Source organism: Castor canadensis, chromosome 11 (genome assembly GCF_047511655.1).
Source record: "Castor canadensis chromosome 11, mCasCan1.hap1v2, whole genome shotgun sequence".
NCBI classification, from domain to species: domain Eukaryota; kingdom Metazoa; phylum Chordata; class Mammalia; order Rodentia; family Castoridae; genus Castor; species Castor canadensis.
The window spans coordinates 41,056,608-41,078,452 of record NC_133396.1 but is presented as its reverse complement, the minus strand read 5'-3'; the positions used below and the strand labels follow the sequence as shown (position 1 = coordinate 41,078,452).

At 38.4% G+C, this 21,845-nt stretch overlaps 1 protein-coding gene across 4 annotated transcripts in view; it reads right to left on the bottom strand.

The window, feature by feature from the left end:
• The window catches only part of Myo1d (myosin ID), a 343,577-nt gene that overhangs the window by 172,735 nt on the left and 148,997 nt on the right, over positions 1-21,845 (bottom strand). For all 4 annotated transcript variants that reach the window (XM_074046362.1, XM_074046359.1, XM_074046360.1 and 1 more), the window contains one exon: positions 11,737-11,944. In XM_074046362.1, the coding sequence (XP_073902463.1) occupies positions 11,737-11,944 (208 nt within the window). The remainder of the gene's footprint in view (positions 1-11,736; positions 11,945-21,845) is intronic.

Below are 21,845 nucleotides of genomic sequence, written 5' to 3'. Positions count from 1 at the left end.
TGGTAAATGGATGGAATTGGAGAGCATCATTCTGAGTGAGGTTAGCCTGGCCCAAAAGACCAAAAAGCGTATGTTCTCCCTCATATGTGGACATTAGATCAAGGGTAAACACAACAAGGGGATTGGACTATGAGCACATGAAAAAAGTGAGAGCACACAAGGGAGGGGTGAGGATAGGTAAGACACCTAAAAAATTAGCTAGCATTTGTTGCCCTCAACGCAGAGAAACTAAAGCAGATACCTAAAAAAGCAACTGAGGCCAATAGGAAAAGGGGAACAGGGACTACAGAAAAGGTTAGTTCAAGAAGAATTAACCTAGAAGGTAACACCCATGCACAGGAAATCAATGTGAGTTAATGCCCTGTATAGCTATCCTTATCTTAACCAGCAAAAACCCTTGTTCCTTCCTATTATTGCTTATACTCTCTCTACAACAAAATTAGAGATAACGGCAAAATAGTTTCTGCTGGGTATTGAGGGGGCAGAGTGGGTGGTAAGGGAGGAGGTGGGGGCAGGGGGGAGAAATGACCCAAGCCTTGTATGCACATATGAATAATAAAAGAAATGGAAAAAAAAATAAATAAACATGTGCACATCCTATAACCTAGCATGTGGAGTGTGGGGTTTATACCACAGAGCAGCATTTCTCAAAGTGAGGTCTGGGGAACCCTGAACATTGGTGAGAACATTTTAAGGAATCTGCAAGATTAAAACTAGTTTTGTAGGCACAGCAGGGGGGGGTTATCTGCTTTTTAAATTTTCACCCTCCTCAAGTCTACAGTGGAATTTTCCAGAGCTTATATCACATGTGATGACATCATCACAATGACAGATAATTGAATATGTGCTTGCAAATTCGTACAATGTGTAGAATTTTCTAAGGTGAGATTTGTGGGGTCCTCAAAATTTGAGCACTGCTGTTCCTTGGAGAATTATTCACTTGCAAGCAAGAGAACATTACCAAAAGTGTTCACTGTAGCATCTTATGGAATGATGAAAAACTGAAAAAAAAACCCTATTATTGAGAAAGTAAATATGTAAACTGTAAATTTTTAACAATAAAATAGCACAAAGAAGTATAGAAGAAGTAGACTATTGCTACGCTATGGACATTAGAGAAAATGAAAAAGCACTACTGAGGGTGAAAAAAAATCAAGTTGCATAACACTATGTATAGTATAATGTGGAAACAGAATGTTATTGGCCATGACAAAAAAATGTCTAACCAACTCTGAGGCTGCCAGCCGCACAAGCAGGTATTAATGAGGAGCCTTGGTAGAACAGGTGTTTGTTCACTCAGTTGCTTTGAGAGGACAAATCCCAAGGCAGCTTTTTACATCTTGTTAGTAAATATTTATATATCTACTCTAGAATTCAAGTTAGATCTGAATTTAGCTCTGCCCTCTGAGCTGCCCAGCTGCCACTGACATATCTGCTTACTGGCTCCTATCTGGCCATGTGTAAGGCAGGCAAGAACTCTCTTGCAACTTCAGAAGGGCTGGCCTGTGGCTACTATGGAAAAAAGGCTTGGATATTTTTGTAGAAAATTTTGTTCCCTATATTTATCAGAGAAGGTTAATTTTATCCACTAAATTTAGTAACATCAATGATCCAGTTGTAATGAATACAACCTATATAAATGGTTTATAAATACAGATTAAGATCTGTCCTCACTATAAATGTATTGTCAAGTAAAATATGACTCTTAATAGCATTAAGCATTTTGCAAACTTTTTGGTACCTTTTATTACTCAGAAAACCTTCCTCCCCAGCTCAGGTGGGGGCCTCTTCTAAGTCCACGTGGCAGCCACTGCCTTACCCAGAGCACCACAATTCCTATGGCTTGCTGGTTTGTGTGCTGACACATTTCCCTCCTGCTTGGGCTGCCAGCTTCCTGTGGGTGGAACCTAGTCTTTTTTATCTTCAGGTTCCCATTCAGTAACAATGAACAAATCCATGTTCATTATTCATTTAAATGCAGCCTGAGCACCTTCTTCTGCACAGCCACACATCTCAGGGCCACCTGTTTCTTCTCATGGCTACTGAAAAGATATGATTAGTGGCCACCAGCTGATAAAAGGTTCACTTCTTTCAACACTCAGGAAAGATCGAGCAGCATAATAAAGCAACGAATGGACCCAGGAGTAACCTTTCTTACCACACAGTAATATGCTCCCTTCCTGAAATTCAGCATATGTTTTGTTGGTTGTCACCCGACCTACTCATCACTCTGAAATCATTTTTACTAAAACAAATAGAAATCTCTTCTGGAGCATGCATTCCCAGGATAAAGCAGTCACAGCCCACTTTTCATTACTGTACATATGTCAAGAGTTGATTCACACTTTGAACATCAGTGTTCTTTTCCAATGGTATTAACACATATCTGAGTCCACATACTTTACAGTAAATGACTCAGACCAAATTACCAGACACTTATAAGGTTATTTAGTAAAGAGATGTGCCGACTCTCAGGCTGCCTCCTCTCTGAGCATCATGCCATCATACCTTTTGTGGCTGCTTTTACAAACTCTTCTCCAAGAGTATGAGTCACACCTGTTGTTCTTCTAAGAAGTGTATCCCAAATGATGCCACTATGGTGGAAACACCCGGTGGTCAGGGTATGTGTGGGAGGCAGGGCTACTGGGTGCAATCATGGTTCTGGAGCTCGCCACCTGCATGATCTCCATCAAGTTACCTAACTGCTTAGTGGCTTTAGTTGCCTTATCTAGTAAATACAAATTGTAATAGACTCTTGCAAGATTCGGTTAAGGACTTGGATGTGGCTCGAGTGGTAGAACGCCTGCCCACCAAGAACAAGGCCCAGAGTTCAACCCCAACTATTGCCAAAAAAAAGGTTTGGTTAACATACGTAAATAACCAGAAGAGTGCCTACAGATACAACAAAGGCAGATCTCAGAACGAATTCCACAGTCCATTACTAGTACATGTGAAAGAAACTGGAGAAGAATAATATCCTCCCCACTTTTTTTTTATGTAAGAAAAGAATTAGTGAAGATAAAAACAAAAATTAACAAATTGGAAGTAAGAGAATGGTACAATAGATAAATAGGAGAGCTGGTCCTTTGAGAAAAAACAAAATGCACCACTAACTAAAACAGAAAAAAAAAAGTGTGCGAGCGTGGAGGGTGTGAGTGTAGACACACAGAGACTGAGAAGAAACCCAAGGTTGACTTGTGTAGCTCTGTTTCTACACACGAGAGCCTGGGCAATCTTCCAGGAAAAAACAAGGGACATCATAAAGAACAAGAGGAAGCTACAGTTATGCTCCAACAAACACCTTCCAGATAGCTTTCCAGAGAACTCAATCTGAATAGTTAACTCCAGTGTCATTTAGACTGCTCCAAAATGTGGATAAAGAAGTAAAAGTGTCATGTTATCTTGTGGAGCAAAACATAACTGATGAACTTTAAAAGTACATAACTGATGTACTTTAAAAGTACAGAGAAAAAGTAACTCAAAAGAGAAAAAAAGGCCAAGTGTGGTAGCTCATACCTGTAATCTCAGCTACTCCAGAGGCAGAGAGCGGGAGGATCATGGTTCAAGCACAGTCTGGGCAAAAAAAGTTAGTGAGATCCTATCTCAACAAACAAGCCAGGTTTAATGTAATACGTCTACAACCCCAGCTAGGTGGGAGGTATAGGAAGGAGGATTGTGGTCTGAGGCCTGCTCTAGGCAAAACTGTGAAACCCTATCAGAAAACTAACTAAAGCAAAAAAGGCTTATGGGCATGGCTCAAGTGATAGAGTGTTGTCTAGCAAGCATGAAGCTGAATTCAAACCCTAGTACTGCTGAAAGTGGACAGGAGAGGAAAGGAGAAGACAGGAGAGGAGAGGGAAGGGGAGGGGAGAAGAGTTCATATGCTTAGTAGCCTTCAGTGATGACATAAGAAGGGCCTTGACCTCTCATCTATACCATGGCATGTTGGAAGAGATAATTCCATTCCTAGAGCTAGTATCAAGTCGTGTGATCTGAAATGGTTCAAGTCCAGGGCATGATGATCAACTACAATCTGTACCTATAATCAATGACAGATGTGCTTTAAGAAAGGGACATTAAAAAAAAAAAGGGATATGAATTGGTCAGTTTTCTGTCACTACAATGAACCTGAGATAATGAACTTACAAGAAAAAGTTTATTTCTGCTCAGAGTTTGGGAGGTTCCATTCACTAACTGGTCCTATTATTTTGGGCCTGTGGTAATAGGGCACATCATGGAGGGAATATATGATGGAACAAAACCAGATTCACCTTGTCAGCAAGGAAGAGAGAAAGAGGAAGGGGCCAGGGTTCCACAACCCCCTTCAAAGGCACCACCCCCAATGATGTAAGGAATGATTATGAAGCCCCACCTCCCAAAGTTTTCACTATCTCTCAGTTCTGCCACCCTGGGAATCAAGCCTTTAACACACGGACTTTTGGGGACACTGAACATCCAAATTATAGCAGGTTAATTCCCAAAAATAAAGACAATTCAAAAAGACATCTATTTGTCTTATAGGTAGTTAAGAAATTCACTTTTCCAATTGATCAACCTTTCCAAATTTGTTGTTAATGGCTACACAAAAGATAAACTTCAATACTCTTCCAACTCCTTTGAGAATTTGTCTTTAATAGCACCATATATCACAATTTTGAACTTGTCCAATGTTTCCCTAGAATTAAAGCTTATGTGTAACAAAACAAGAAGGAAAGCTGTTTTTTTCGGGGGGTGTTTCCATATCCCATTTTTCTTCTGAGACAGCAAAATATTTTAGACTAGTTGGGCACAGAATACTAGAGAATCCTGACTCTTTGTAATGCACTTGGTGCAATACTTTCATTAAAGCTCAGTTAGTTGTTAACTACTAGTTAATAGTTAAAACTAGTCTTTTTTTAGGATTTCTCCAACTATGTAATACCATGTGTTCTGTTTTCTGAGAACTGATGAATATAACACATAGAAGCTAAATAAGAAATCCAAAATCAGATAGGTGGAGATTGAAAAGAAAAAAAAAAAAAGAAACTAAAATCAACATGGACAGATTTATCCCCCTATACCCTTGTTAACAATTGTTAAACCCTCAACTCAGCCCCATGTGCTTGCTGCTGAACTGACAATATACTTTACTCATTTCTTAGCATTCCCTTGCTTAAAAACCTTAGTTTCTTAAGTGTCATCTAGAAATACTGGCTCAGTGATTTTCCATTTAAACGTGATGCAAGGAACACACACACAAAGTCAATGCAGGTAGGTGAATCAACAGTGTGTTATGAAAGAATGAGACTGGCTCTTATAAAATCTCACTGGTGACAATGATTCACTTTTTAAAATTTAATGATGCACAGATGGGTTAACTATAGATGGGATTTTTATAAAATGCATTTTACAATATTCAGGCAAAATATCCAGATTTTAGATTCTTCAGAAAGAGTGTGCAAAATAAAATATCCAGTGCTTCAGTGAGACAACCTTTCATGCTTACTTGCTGGGAACATAACTTGGTATAATTATTCTGGGGAGCCATGTGAAGATGGGTATAGAAAATCTTAAAGTGCACATCTTGGAGGGGCCAGGCATGATGGCACATACCTGTAATTCCACCTCATTGGGAGGTGAAGACAGGAGGATTGAGGTTTGCGGCCAGCCCCAGCAAAGCTGGCACGAGACCCTATCTGAAAAACAAATTAAAGAACTGGAAGCATGGCTCAGGTGGAGTTCAATCCCAAATACTTTGATTTAAAAAAAAAAAAAGTACACATCTCATAAACCAACAATTTCATCTTTGAGATTTTACTCCAAAAAAAAAATAATTACAAATACTCAATAGTTACAGCAGTATTAGTTGTAATACTAACAGCTAATATTTGCTAAATATTTAGTGTGAGTAGAGCACCACTGTAAGGAAACAAAGATTTCACTGTAATGAGACCTATTAAGAGTGAAAAGTAGAAACACTTACATACCTGTAACAGGAAACTGAGGAGATTCTGACCAACCATTTGAAGGGCAAACATGACTTGCTTATATAATAGAAAGTACTAGATGGCAGTGATATGAAAATGATTTAAATTTATATTTAATATAAATATAAAAATATAAAATTGTCTATATTTTAATTTTTCTACATGAACTTGTATTACTATTTTTTTATTATAAAACCAAGAAAAGAGACTTTGAAATCCAGTTATTTTCACAAATATCAAGTACATGATCAAGAATATGAAGGTAAACAAAGAATATGAGGGTAAGTAAGAGGCACTAAGCTGATTACCTATCATTCTTTTGGTTTTTTTTTTTAGTCTCTGTAGAGACGGTAAAAAAATCACCAATGCCAACTGTATTGCAAGTTTTCATGCCAGGGTATTGGGATAATCTCATTGGCTAAGATATTGAACTGTGAAAGTTTTTTTTTTGATGGTGATACTGGGCTTTGAACTCAGGGCTTTTCAAACTCAGGGCTTCATGCTTGCCAGGCGGGTGCTCTACCACTTGAACCATGTCTCCAGCTCTGATTATTTTGGAGATAGATAGGGTCTCACTTTTTACCCAGGTAGTCCTGGACTGTTATCCTCCTATTTTATGCTTCTCGCAGTAGCTGGAATGACAGGCGTATACCACCTTGCCCAGTATTTTTTTCTGTTAGATGGGAATCTTATGAACTTTTTTTGCCTGGAGCCATGATCCTCCTAATCCTAGAAGGACTTTTTTATTTTCATTTATTTTATTTTATTTTATTTTGTGGCAGTACTGGGGTTTGGACTCAGAACCTCATGCTTGCTAAGCAAGCACTCTTAAATTAAAACAGCTAATTTTTCACCTGGAACAAAAAGAGAGTTGGACCCTTGTATCACAGCATGTATAAAGACAATTTCCAGGTCTGTATTTTTTTGTAGAAACCCAAAAGTTATAAACAGATATATTTCATAATATTAATTATGAAAATTTTCACATGGAAAAGTATACTATGAACAGAGTCAAATGTAAAATAACTCTAACAAAAATATTTGTAATATATAAAATTAATACATATTATGTCTAGACAGCTCCCACTACTCATAGGAAAGAAAGAAATGACAACAGTAGAAAAATAGATCAGTCAATGATGCAAATGAACAAATAACAGGAGAGGCAACCTAAAAGGCCAATAAACACACCTCACTAGTAGTCATGGAAATAAAAAATTAAAGAACAAGTAATGCATTGTTTCTTATTGATCAAAATGAGAAAAATTAAGAGCTTGGTAAAAGCCACTGTCATCAAAAATTTAGGGAAAAGAGTATTCATTCATACTGTGGGTGGAAATGTGACTTGTTATGGTTCAAAGCATATATACCTTTCATCTCAACAGTCTCACTCCTGGGAATCCAGTGCAGAGAAATGAAGGCACCAGCATGGAAGGCCATGTGCACAAGGAGGTCTACTTAAGTTATGGGAAGACTGTGGGAGTGTCCTGGAAAGAGCGAACATCCCAGGCCTGAGGCTGCTATCCTTAGTGAGGCCTGCGGCTGGTGTCTGGGAAGTTGGGTTAACAGTTTCTGACACCGGATAAAAAACTTTCCCTGAGGAGTGGCTCACTGTGCTTAAAGTGCCTGTACGATCAATGTAGCTTGTGCTGAATGCCTGATTTCCTTCTAGAAGTCTGGCAATTTGGTCCACACTAGGTAGAGAGCTCTATATGCCCAGCCCCCAATAAAAATGGGCACAGAGTCTCCCACAGGTTTCCTTGGCTTCTGCTGTCATGATACACTGTTGGAGGAATTACATCTGTCCTGAGCAACTCCACTGGGAGAGAGCTCTTGGAAGCTTGCTCCTGATTTTCTTTGGTTTTTATACTGTGTGCCTTTTTCCTTTGTAATTTTGTTTTGCATCCCTTTGCTGTAATACACTTTATTCATCAGCAAAACTCCATGCTGGGTTGTATGAGTGAATCACTGAAACTGAGGGTAGTCCTGGGCATCATTGACACAGGAGGTGATAAAAGATTTGTGTGGACAGAGAAGGCAAATGTAGGGGGGAAAAAAGGAAAGCATCAAAATATTGTTGAAAAAGAGAAAGGTGATCGTAAGGAAACTGATATGAACTATGGTCTCATTTTTATTAAAGTATGTGTGCTTGTGCATGCACACAGAAAAATATCAAGAAAGATGTTGGGGCTAGGGATGCAGCTGTCGTAGAGCACTTGCCTAAAATGGGCAAGACCCTGCGTTCAATCCTTAGCACAGAAAAATAAATGTGTTCACCACAATGTTTATAGTGCTACCTCTGGATGGTGAGGTTTTAGGTGATTTTTCTCCTTTTCCCTTACATTTTTTTGTATAATTTGAATTTGTTTTTTGTTTTGTTTCTGCAAGTCTGGGGATTAAAACCAGAGCCTTGCCCATGCCAGACAAGCACTCTACCACTGAGCCATACCCCAACCCTGAATTTGTTGTTACAATGAGCGTATGTTATTCACATAATCAGAAAAAACCCCATAAAGCTATTTTTATTTAAAAAGGAAGTAAAGCCCGATGGTTGTAAATTTTTGTTTAAAACAAGCTCCTACTGCTGCCTTTTCTAACTTACCATTAAATTTCTGTAAGGATATAGAAAAAGTGAAAACACACTTTACATGGAAAGGTAGGTGACTGGTGACACAATTCCAGAGGCTGGGAGAATTTTCCATGAATTCTGTGGCCTGTGGAGTTGGTCAGTAGATCACAGATCACAGATATCATACCCTGCATAGTCAGTCAGAGACTAGGAAGGGGAGCCTTTCCTCTACTCTAGTGAGCGCTCTGGTTCAGAAATTTGAGATCTAGCACATAGAGACCATTGGACAGCTTTCTGGGTACTGAATGGCAGATCATTAAGGATTCTACTAGCCATCAAGTGCCCACAGAGTGACTTCAGGGTAGGGTCCATAGTTTATTATGTATGCTGGGACACTTTTTTTTTTTTTTTTTTGAGGTACTGGGGTTTGAACTTAGGGCTTTGTGCTTGCTAGGCAGGTGCTCTACCAGTTGAGTCATATCCTCCAGCCCTTTTTGTGTTAGTTATTTTTTGAGATAGGGTCTTCCTTAATGCCCAGGGCAACCTGGACTTGGATCCTCCGATCTGTGCTTCATGCAATAGCTGGGATGAAAGGTGCATGCCACCATGCCCAGCTACTGGTCGAGATTAACTTTTTGCCTGGAATGGCCTCAAACCCTGATCATCTAGATCTCTGCTCTTGAGTAGCTAGGATTACAGGCTTGAGCTACCATATCCAGCTCACTCTGGGACACTTTTGAGAGTAAATGGGGTACAATTAATAGTTACAATAGGCAATAATCATCAAGCAGGCTGACATAAGCAAGGTGAAAGGGAAAACCACTCTGGTTTAGGGCCTGAGTTTGAATCAGTTTCTTGAATAGATAGAAAGAAAAAAAAATAGTATCAAATCTTAAAATCAACAACAAAACAAATTCATCACAGGTAAGTATTGAAGATCAAGGGAAAGTACTTGGAGATGGAGAACAGAGACATGAAAATAATTTACGATGGCAGGCAGAAAACAGAGATCCAACTTGCAAATTTACAAGCAATCTTGAGAAAGATAACAAAACAGAACAAAAGCAGTATTAAAAAAGCAATTAGTAGAAGGAAACTGAGAATGAAGCAGAATTTGGTATTTCAGTTTAAATATACTCCGAGTTCTAGGCAAAATAAAAATAAAAAGAGACCAGCACCTTAGCAATTTGATTGTCGGCCTATGATACAATTCAGGAAAACTAATGTCAACAAAAATGAATTCATTCTGAATATAGGGAAACCAGCATAAGCCAATATTATTTCTCTGACCAACACTGCCATGTAGAAAATAATAATGAATTCACACTAGCAACAAATATAGTGAACTGTCTAGGAATTAACTATGGATTCATAAGGCCTCTCTCAATCTAAAGGTCAATGAAGATGATGTAAATAAGCCTGTTTATACTTTTTTTGGGGCAGCACTGGGGTTTGAACTCAGGGCCCCAAACATGCTAGGCAGGCCTTCTTACCACTTGAGCCACTCTGCCAGCCCTTTTATTTGTGTTGGGTATTTTCCAGATAGGGTCTTGCAAACTTTGCCTGGGCCTGGCTTCTAAATGTCCTCTGGATCCATTTCCTGAGTAGCTAAGTTTACAGGCATGAGCCCCCGGCCCCCGGCTCTGTTTTATATTCTTAATAAGATGATTTAATATTATAAAAATAATCTTTTCAAGTAAAATCTGTGAATTCAATGCAATCCTAATAAAAATTATTGTTGCACTTAATGAACCTATTACACATATTAAGAATAAAGGTCTATGTATAGAGGTTAATCCATCTTAATGAAGAAAAGTAGAGAAGATGGACTTTATCCCACCATAAACTAAGACATACTAAATTAAAAACTGTGGGGCATTAGTGCAAGCACAGGTAAATAGAAAAATGGAACAGAATGGAGCACTCAGAGACAGAAGAAAAAAAAGAAAACACAACATATGACGAAAGTGGCATCAAAAATCAATGGGAAAAGGACAGATTGTCCAGTAGATGGTATAAGAAGACTGTCTAGCCATATAGAGAAAAATTAAAACTGGATTCCTACATAAGCCACTTATAGGTGGATCTAAATGAATTAAAGACTTGAATGCAAAAGACAAAGCTATACAGTACATGGAAGAAATGTAGGATACTATATTGTGACCTAGAAACAAAGAAATTCTTTTTAAAGTTCCAATGCAAATGGTAAAAGGAAAAAAATGAAGAATTTGATTAAAATTAAAGATTTTTTTCAACAAAGCACATTATGAATACAGTTCATTTGAGTGCATAAAGACTAGGAGAACATGTTTATAATATGAATGCAAGGTTAATGTTTAGAATATGCAAGGGATCCCTGACAATCAACAAGAAAATACCAACTCTAGTAGAAAATGGATAAAGGATATGAATGGACAGTTTACTGGAAAACTCACAAAGCAAACAAACATTTAATAAAAGTCTCAAATTCGAGGGTAATCAGGGAAATACAAAGTAAAACAATGAGATCCCATTTTATCCATTGGTTTAGTCTCGCAAGATGTAGGTAGCAGTGTCATACTGGCGGGGATGTAGGCACAGTTACCCTCGTATACAGCTGGTGCTTGTGCAAACTGGTAGTGGTTCTGAAGAGGAAACTGGCACTATTTATTCCAATTAGGTAACTTTTTCCTTAGGTAAATACCCCAAGGACATCCTCCCAGAGGTATATAGTTTTTAATGTACATGCATAAGTTTTTGCATTAAAATGGCCCACATGGAAGCTTGAGAAAGGGTATGGAGATGGAAAGAATGAATGTGAGTGAAATGATGGGTGATGGCAAGTGCAAGGTAGTAAGGTGTGCACTTCACATCTGCACCACACCTGTGGTGGTGATGGTGAATTAGGGAGGTGGTCACAAATATGTTGGCACAATTTAAAAAAAACTGAGAGGAAAAAAAAGCGCTAACTACAAAAGAAAAAGTAGATTGATCCAGATAGCTCTCCAACTTTAAATACCAGAAGATAAAATGTCTTTAAAATTGAGGAAAATTATGAACTTCAGCAGCCAAGTAAGTTTTCCACGTGTGACATACACTCAAAGATATGCATAAACACAAAATCTGCAATTCATGAACATTTCTCAAATTAAAGAAAACATTCAGCAAAGTTTAGAAACATAAAAGCAAGACCTTATTCTTATATATAAAATATAAATTTACCTTTTGTAGGAAGAGAACAATCCTTACAAGCATCTGGGAACGGAGTTCTTCCAAAGTAAACAATGTTCGGGGTGTTCGGATGAAAATTTTGGTCTTCCCATAAGCTATGTCATCTTGGAAACCACAGCGTTCTATCAGTTTCTTGACAGCCTCTTTGTCTGAAGGAAGGTCATGGTTGGGCCAGGTGAATTCAGAGATCATCTTGTACCTGGGCAAAAAAAGAACAAGGTACAAATTAAGGGTCATCTCAAGAGAAAAACTTACTCAACAAAATTCAAGATACTTTATAGAAAATAAAACTTTCTTCTCCCCTCTCCCCCATAAATGGAATACAGCCTGTGGATGGGGCTTAGTGTGGCAAACAAAACCTTCTTAGTGTACAGTTAATAGAAATGAATTTCATTAGCATAAAGGATATAAAAAGTCTTCAATAAAATTCCTTCATTATGATAACTCTTACTAAACTAGGGATAAAAGAGACTTCCTTAATGTAGTAATGGCTACTTACCAAAAATTTATAGCAATGACCATTTGTGAATGAATGACCTTAGAAGCTTTCTCTTAATTAGCACAGTGAGACCAAAAACTACAGTGGTAAATGTTTGAGGAAGAAACAAAACGGACACTACCTATAATATGACTCCAAAAGGAATCAGCAGATCTGGAGAAAAACTCTTTCAACTAAAAGAAAATTAAGCAGTGTTGCTGCACATAACAGCAACCCATAATGATTAACTCTATCTACAAACAGCTCCTGGCTATGTGGGTCTCTCATGAGGGAGCTCACCACACTGCTGCTTGCCTCATGAGTGTAAGACAGAAGCCAGAGTCACAATCTCAAAAGTGACATTCACCATTTAACCACACTCCCTTCTGGTAGACACTTCTACCAGTTCAAGCCACACTCAAAATTATACAGGGCATGATGCCTGGAGGCAGGTGTCAGTGGCCCCCTCAAAACCCTGCCTGCCACAGTGATCACCCACACAGAGTTGTTTAATACACAGTCAAATTAAGTAACTTTTTCTTACAGTCATTGAGAGGCTTTCTTCACACCTGGATTGTAATTTACCCATGTTCTCTTCTAGTACTCGCATTTTCATTTAAAAAACATTTAATGAGCATATATTAATTGTACAAAATAATGGGTCTCATTGTGATATTTTCATACATGCATATAATGCATGTACTTTGATCATATCTCTTATTCCTTCCCTCTCCCGACCTCCTCCTCCTTTCTTTCACTTTGGCAATACTAGAGCTTGAACCCAGGGCCTTGTGTTTCCAGGCAGGTGCTCTACCATGTGAGCCATGCCACAGGCAAAACGTGCTCCACTCTGTTCCATGTGTCTGGCCTAAATCCTACTGCATATATTTCAATGGGCTTGCTTCATTGACGCTCTGCCAGAGCTACAAAGTAGATGATGGTGGGGATGGTGTGGAAATGCTTGCTATGAGTTCCAAGGAAAAGTAAAATGTAAGGATTTGTTTTCCAAGCAGCAAGCTTGGGAGAGACCTTCTCAAGATGGCTCCTAGTACAGCACCATGCTTTTATGACACTTTTATGTTGAAAAAACACAGAGTATTTCTCAAGTGCCAACAGACCATGAAGGAAGCAGAGCAAGATAGTGGCTAAGAGATGACCACTGGAGAAGCCTAGCCACTGTCTTTTTTATGTTTAGATCTCTAATCCATTTGCAATTTATGGTATGTGGTGTGAGGTATGGATCTAACTTTACTTTTTTTTTCTCCCCAGAACATTGTAACATACAAAAACCTTAAAAATAATACAGCTACCCAGTTTCCCTCCATTCTTCCGATGACCCTGTCATCTTTTCTCACCCCTCTCAGGCCTCTGCACCGTGGTTTACTACTTTGCCACAGGACGCCTTCTCTGGGGATGGCTGGCCCTTTCTGTCCTCCTGCCTGGCTTCTTGGTCCAGGGCCTGAGCTACCTGTGGTTCCGAGCAGACCAGCACCAGGGTCATTGCTTGTTGATGATGCTGCACCTGCTTCAACTTGGCATCTGGAAATGGTAAGAACGGCCTCTGAGGCGTGACTGCCTACACGTTATGAAAGAATTCCTCTGTCCCAATGTATTCTGCCCTAAGGCCATGGGAGTTCATGGTCACATCCCTCCTCTGATACTGTCATCCTCTTGTCCATCCTTGAGCATCTGTAGCACTTGGGGGAGAGGTCCTCCATAATCTTTCTTTTTTTTCTTTTTTATTATATTCATACGTGCATACTAACTTTACTTTTTGATAAATAGCTACCCAGCTACTGCACACTGAGAACTACATCCCAACCCCATGTGGTTTGATATGTCATCTTAATCACATACTAAATTTTCATGTGTGCTTCACTTTATTTCTGGACTTAAGTATATTTCTGGTCTGGTTTCAGTGCTATTTGTCTATCTGTGCATTGGTAAAAATGTGATTTTAATTAGAGAGGGTCTAAGTATATTTTAATGTTTTTCCTCATTCTTTTGTTTTTTAAAGGTCTTTCTAGACATTCTAACACGATTATTTTTCCATATCAATGTTAGAATCAGATTTTACAGAAGGGTCTTGCTATGTAGTCCAGGCTGGTCTCAAACTCATGATCCCATGATCCTCCTGGCTCAGTCTCTCAAGTGTGATTAATGCCACTACACCTGGTAAATACATAAAATATATATAAAATGCTGTTGAGTTTTCCTACCAAACCAAGTGCAAGCAATAGTTTCCGGATTATTCACGTCTACTTTTGTGCTTTTCAGGAGTCTTTAAAAGTTTTTCTCATGGGGCGTTCCACATTTCTTGTTAAGATAACAGATATCTACATGGCAGGTAATTTACTCTATTCTTGATGTCACTCTCTCTTCTCAGCTTCCATAACAGCTCACACACCTTAGTTTCCTGTGGTCTCTGGACATTCCTTCTCAGTGTCACTTTCTGGCAACACTGGCTATGTGGCACCCTAAGTGCAGGAGTGTCCCTGGGCTCAGTACAGAGCTTCTAAGTACACTCTCCCCACACTGTTTCATCTAACCCATCGACCTTTTTTTGGGGGGTGGGGCAGAACTGGGGTTTGAACTCAGGGTCTTGTGCTTGTTAGGTGGATGGTGTACCACTTGAACCACACCCTTAGCCTGCCCATTGACTTTTAATAACATTCAGAATACAAAAATATAAGACATAAATGTATAAACATTTAAAAATACATAAAATATAAAATATATTTTTCAACTTGTGAATGTATTACCCCTACCCTCACCCTCAGTTCTGAGCTTCTGACTCATGGATCCAGAGCCCACACAAGTCTTAAAGACATCTTGAACTTCTCTTTCCTACCTTAATCCACTGTAAGGCTGGACTCCTAAGAATATTTTTATCCCTTTTTCCATTACGACTTTTAGTCCATCATCAAGTTCAATTGATTCTACATTCAAAATATATTTAAAATCCAACTAGGGATAGGGCTTACTGGTAGAGCATTTGCCTAGTCACAAGTCCCTGGACTGGGATCCCTTGGCATCTGACTAAGAAAAAAAATCTAACAGTTCTCCTCATCTTTACTGCTGCTATCTTTCTAGTTACAACAATAGACTCCTAACTTGTTTTCCATTTCTTTTCCAATCTATTCTTCAAACATCAGCCACATTCATTTCTTAAAAAGCCATTTTCTTAAAAGCCTTCGATAACTTTTGTATTGCTCTCCTCTTTCCCCACCATCCTTCAATCACCTTGGCTTTGTTTGGTTTTTAAAATTTTTATTTATTTTTTTTTCTTTTATTTATATGTGCATACAATGTTTGGGTCATTTCCTCCCCCTTCCTCCCATTTGTTAGGTTTCTATAATGTGGCTACTTCCTTCATGCTATTTAGTCTTTGCATATGCTGTTCTCACTGCCTGGAATGCATTTTACCTAGTTCCTGAAATGCTGACTCCTTCTCATCCCTTAGTCTTTCCTTGATCTTCCTACATTAACACTCCTCACTTTAATAGCTCACTAAAGAAACTAGTTTTGTGTTGTTTTTTGTCCCTACACCATTCAACACCATTTGTAATCATATTAAGTTGTGAGTTTATCTGTTCAATGTCAGTTTCCCTCACTAGTCTGTGAGTACCTTGAAGGCAGAGACTTTGTTCCCCACTACATACCATCTGCCTGTCATATTGCCTGCCTTAGATATTTGCAGAATAAACAAAGGAATATATTTAAAAGCCTATTCATTTTGCAAGAGGGACATTAAAGTCAAATGAAAGTTTTAATATGAAGACAGAGGAAATAATCACACAATCTCACATGAAGAAAAAGAAGCAAAATAAGCAACCTCTCAAATTTGTTGTAAAACTAGAGTCAGGGTCCACATTTGGGCCCCAGTACGGGTAGTAATGGTGTGTGTCTGAAGTCTCAGAACCACCATGGAAGCTGGAAGCATTCTGGCAGCCACATTAGTTAGTTCACACTGTGGGGTAGAGGCACTCTGCTTTTCTTCTCTCAAGCAAAAACTATGACTCCTGCTCTCTAGCAAACCAGCATCCTGAGCTTGCTAGTGAAAAAGTTGAACTCCTCTGCTTTTTGGCAACTCATTTGACTTCCCCAATGGGCTTCAGCAACTTTTAAGGTTAACAGTATGTTTAAAATCCTCCTCTATTTTTTTAATAAAACAAAGTGACAAGTGAAAATTTAGGTTTAAACCTAGAATGCTTACAAAAAAACCCCTCAAGATCTAAAAGAAAAAATTCACGATAGAAAATATTACTTTTTCTCCCACCATCGATGGAAAATAAACCACCCACTTTCTATCCCACCCCATGTTCCAGTGTTATGACAATAAAATGATAAATTTCTCAATTTGAGGAAACTCATTTTATAGGAATTAGAAGGTGAACCCAGTCTGCAGAGTAAAGATAGGCTACTTTCCCCATAAGCTCACCATCTTATCCAGCACCTGTCTACATGATCCTAGGGAGGTATTCTCCTATACTTAAATAACCATCAATTGCATAGACTTTTGTCTGTCTAAAAGCACATCTTCTAAAGGCTGATTATTACTATGTCTCAATTTTCACAGCTTATATTTTCTATTAGGTGTGCTTTTTTATTCCATTTTATTTTCTCCTTTAATTTGAAAGTTATAATATTAAGTTATGAGGCAACAAAGTTTTTTTTGGTGTGTGGTAGTATTGGGAATTGAACACAGGGCCTTGCTTAGTACATGTTAGGCAAGCATTCTGACACTGATCTACAACCCCAGCCCCTAATACACTGTTAAAGATCACTGGCTCTAGAGACAACTGCCTGAGTTCAAAGGTGGCACCATACCATGTAGCTATGTGACCTGGGCAATTTACTTGTTCTTTCTATGTTTCAGTTTCCTCATTCACATAAAATGAAGGTAAGATACTGCTTTTGCATAGTTGCCAGTTTTGGTGACTTACTGCATATAGAATGCTCAAAATGATGCCTGGTATTAGAGTTAGCATTTCAAAATGCTAGTGACTATTCTAATAATTCTCTTGCAGTTTTCAAAAAATATGAATTATTTTTCCTGCTTAGTCACTATCTATATCATGTTTACAATCAGGATAAAAGTTTACTTATTTCTAGTTTTCTCCTCACCATTGAATTTTAGTTTCAGATTATTACTAAAACTTGTTCTCCTTTATAATCAGTACTGGCTTAGATATACAAAAATTTTGCTGATTTATTTGTTCTATATTGCATGCTTGTATCCCATGTTTCCCTTCCATTCATCTTTCTTTGTGCTAAAGTACATCCTCTGGAAGATTCTTCAGAAAGGATCTATGAATAATAAACTTTCTGAGCATGTCAGAAAAATGTTTACTCATAATTTTGAATGGGAATGTGGCATGGTATGTAATACTAAACATAAATTTCATTTCCTTTGCCATGAAGATATTGCTCCCTTGTCCAGTTGATCAAATGTTGCTAACGAGATTTATGTCTCTCTTTCAATTCAGGTAAATTCTTGGGCATTTTGTTTCAATGGTGCATCTTCCCTATTCTCTCTGTTCTTTCCTTTTGGTACTCCTTAGATGAGCTTTGCCTTCCTGTAGCTGTGGAGGTGGCTTGTTCTCGCCACTATGTCAACCTAGAGCTGGCTGCAGCTATGGTGGACCAACTGGCGTGGTTTCTTTTTCTTTTCTGAGACTGGGCCTTGCTAGTATCCCAGATTGGCCTTGAACTTGATTCTTCTGTTTCAGCCTCCCAAGTGCTAGGATTATAGGCATGTGCCACCACACTTGGCTTGGGATGGCTTTTTCAATGGCAGCTCAAGCCTCAGAAGACAGTCTTTGCTTATAATTTCAACATTAGGTTGCTTTTGAGACTTCACATCTACTTCATATCATATTTAAAAGTGACCTACATCTTTAAGATTCACTGAGAATCCTCTTCTTGATTCTATAGCTTGGCTGTACATTTTCTTAGTTTTAAATATTTGAATTATTTGGGGGATGTTGTGCAGTGGGAATGGGGTATTTGTGCCACAAAGACCACCATATTGGAAATTCATAGGTTCTTATTAATCTTTCTATTTTTATATGAGTATTAGAAAACATATTCTAGTCCTTACTTCCATGCCAAAAACACCAAAATAACACCTTTTGAATTGAAACTAAAGAGTCCTAAAGGAGATTAGAGGTAGGTAAAGGTATGCATTTGCTGAATTCTTTATCCCCTCTTAATCAAGCTTGTTTACTCTTTGTTCCACTTTATCTCACGATAATATATTTTCAGCTCAGGCCCATCCTATAGTTACCTATATCCAAGGTGGTCATTCCAATATTCAACTTCTGCTGATTTTCTATAGGTGACCACATAAAAGCAAAACAGTAAAGCACTGAGCCTTCCTGTATCTGTATTCACGTACTCTGCCTTGAGTCCTGTTGCTATTGGTGAAGTGTCCCTGCTCTTATTCTAAGGCTGACAAACCTTTCTTTTGAGTTTGGGATCCATACCTTCTTGACATCTCAAGAATGTTATTACTATAACTACCTTCTTCTCTCCTGTGTCAAGGGTTTCTTCCTGTCAGTCTGAATCATCTCCACCTGCACACAAACATTTTCTAGTTTCTTTTGACCTTACATCCTTTTCTAGCTATTGCTTCCATTTTTTTCTGTTCCCATGCACGGCAAATATCTTGAACTATTACAGGTATCTAACTCTTCACTTTCCTTTCTTAGACTGCTCAAATCAGACTCCACTTATTTTATCCTTTGACTCCATGTTGCCAAATCTCAAGCTTCTGCTTTTCTTACTTGTTTGCACAGCAACATTTGATATGGTGACCTCACATTCTTCCTAAAATGCCCGTTTCTGGGCTTCTGTTGTGGAGAGTGGATTATAGAAAGTCTATGAGAACTGGACAAAGGCGAGATGTGGCTCACCTGCTTTTCTGAGATTGGCACAGCGCCGGAAGCAGAATAGCTGTTTCTCCTAAGTTGTTTGCGTTCAGAAACGCAGGTTTCTCCTGTTACAATGTCATGCCCCTCCCCAAGAGCTGCTGCTCCACCCTGTTTACAGCTGTTTATAAAAGACCCCTGAAGGAGGAAGAGGGGCTTTTTGCCTTTGGCTTTTACATGAGGCTTTTGCCTTTGGCTTTTGCTTTGGACTTTTTGGTGTGGGAAGCTTTTGGAAGGAAAAAGAATTACTGAAGGGAAAAGAATTGGTAAAGGGAAACTGTTGAAAGGAAAAGAATGGCTTAAAAGGGGTTGATAGAACGTGTATACAGAGAACTTTAACACAGGCCTTAGAAAAACTAAGCTAAAGAAAGAACTTTAACATCGGCTTTAGAAAAGCTAAGCTAAAGAAAGGACTTTATACATAGGCCTGAGAAAAGCTAAGCTAAAGAAAAGCCAAAGAGAACATGGGGCAGTGCACAGTGCAAGTCGAAGGACCAAGACTTTAAGAGTTATGCATATGCAGTTTGTAGGTGGGGTTGTTTGCAAGTCTGAGCACCAAGGCTTTAAGAAAGCTAGAGATGGGACAGTGCAAGCTTGGGGGCAAAAGACTTTAAGAGAGATTATGCCAAGGAACAGCTAAGAGAAAACATGGGACAGAGCAAGTCTAAGGAAAGAGGTTTTAAGCAAGGTTTCAAAGAAGACTTTAGAAGCAAGGTTTTAAAGACTTGCAAGGGAGTAAGGCCTCAAAGAATAAAGATAGAGAAAAGAAGCAGTGAGGGTTGGGCGTCTCCACCTGAGTGCCCAACATACCTGACTCCACTTTCTTTCTGTCTATCCTGTGTCTTTTCTGAATCTCCAGTCGCCCCCAGTTAGCTCTAGTTATGTTCAGTAATAACAAGGGAGGGAGAAATCTTGTTCTAACAAAGGAGGGAGTGAGAAAACAGTGCCCCTCCTTTCTGTGACATAACCTTCTTCTGGTTTTCCTTCTGCCTCACTAGTTGCTCTCTTTGCTGGTTCCTTCCTATCAGACCACAAATCTAAATACTACCATGGACCTCCACCTTTTCGCTATCCAGTCCTGAGGCTTTATATATAATCTGTATATTAATGACTCTGACCTTTCTTATCTGCAGCTTGATTTATTTGAGAACTCCAAGGTATGCATAATCAACAGTTTACTTAATAATTTCACCTAAATGTTTGGTAGGTGTTTCAAAGTTAACATAGTCAAGAGAATAATCTTGATTCTATTCTTGTTCCTATTATATGCCTTCCTCTTTAAACTTCTTTTACCCAATTTCATATCAGCAAAAGGTATTATGCTTACCCAGATGCTCAAGTCAAAATCTACTTGTTATCCTTCATTCCTCCCTACTCCTGTCTTGGGCAAGTATGCCCCCAAAATGCATACCAAATGTGTCCACTACTCTTATAGCATCCCCAAACATCTCCTTGTTTTCTATATACACAACAGCCACAGTGGTCCTTTGAAGACATCCATAAGATTGTATCACTCAATGCTTAAACCCACCAATGCTCAAATCTAAATGGTTCAGTCCGTTTAGAAAGTTTGATATGATTTAGCCCATCTATTACTGTTTTCATCTCATACCATCTCCTGTCACTTAGCATCCTTTAACTACAGTGACTACTACATCTGGTATTTGAAGGCAACAAAGTCTTTTTGCTCTCTGTTCCCTCTGTCTTACCTTCTCTCTGATCTTTGTAAGCCCCTGTATGGTTCCTCCCTGAATTATTATTTCCTTAGAGACTCTTGCCTTAGTGACAATTTTCTGCATTTTTCTGGTCTATGTTATGTATTTATTTACTCAGTTTTTCTTGTGGAATCTGCAGTACAGAATGTAGGACATTTCAACACAATTTTAAATAAATAAACAGATAGAATTTAAATCATTTTCCTGATTCCCAGGTGCTGACTACCATTGTTACTATCAACTATAAATTAACAATGGTATAAATATTTTACATTTATTGAGTGATTACTATACAACAGGTACCCTTCTAAGTGCTTTGGGTATATTATCTGAATCTTCCAGCAATCTTTCAAGGTAGTTACTATGATTACCATCATTTCACATATAAGGAAACGAGCCATGGGAAGATTATGTGGTTTTCCCAAAGTCACACAACTAGAAAACAGCCAGTATTCAAACTAGGTAGACTATTTCAGAGCCTCCATGCTTAACTTCTTAGTATTTTCTTATTATGATAACTACTAATATAAGTGATGATAAGCAGCTTTAATTGAACATCTAGAATGTGCCAGGAACCTGAATTTACTTATGCTAATTTAATCCTTACAACATTATACAGACTAAATGTATAAAATGATTATACATCTTACAGATGCAGAAAGAGCTTCAAAGAAGCTACATTTCTGGCCTAAGTTCAGGCAACAAATCAGTGGCACAGCTGAGATTTCAAACAGATGTAACTCTGTAGGTGTGCTCTTTCAAGTATGCTATAGTGCACACATTTCCCTAAAAATGATTGACTTTTTTTCATGGCCCATAAACTACAAACTCCAGTCAATTCTGGGAAAGTGTTTAATATTTGTGACTTCCTTGTATCTTTTGTTCACTTAACAGATATCTGCAGATAGCCTGATATGTACTGGTGCACTGTTGCGCTCAGAGAGGGCTCCGGGACTCCCAGTGTGTTGTTAGGTT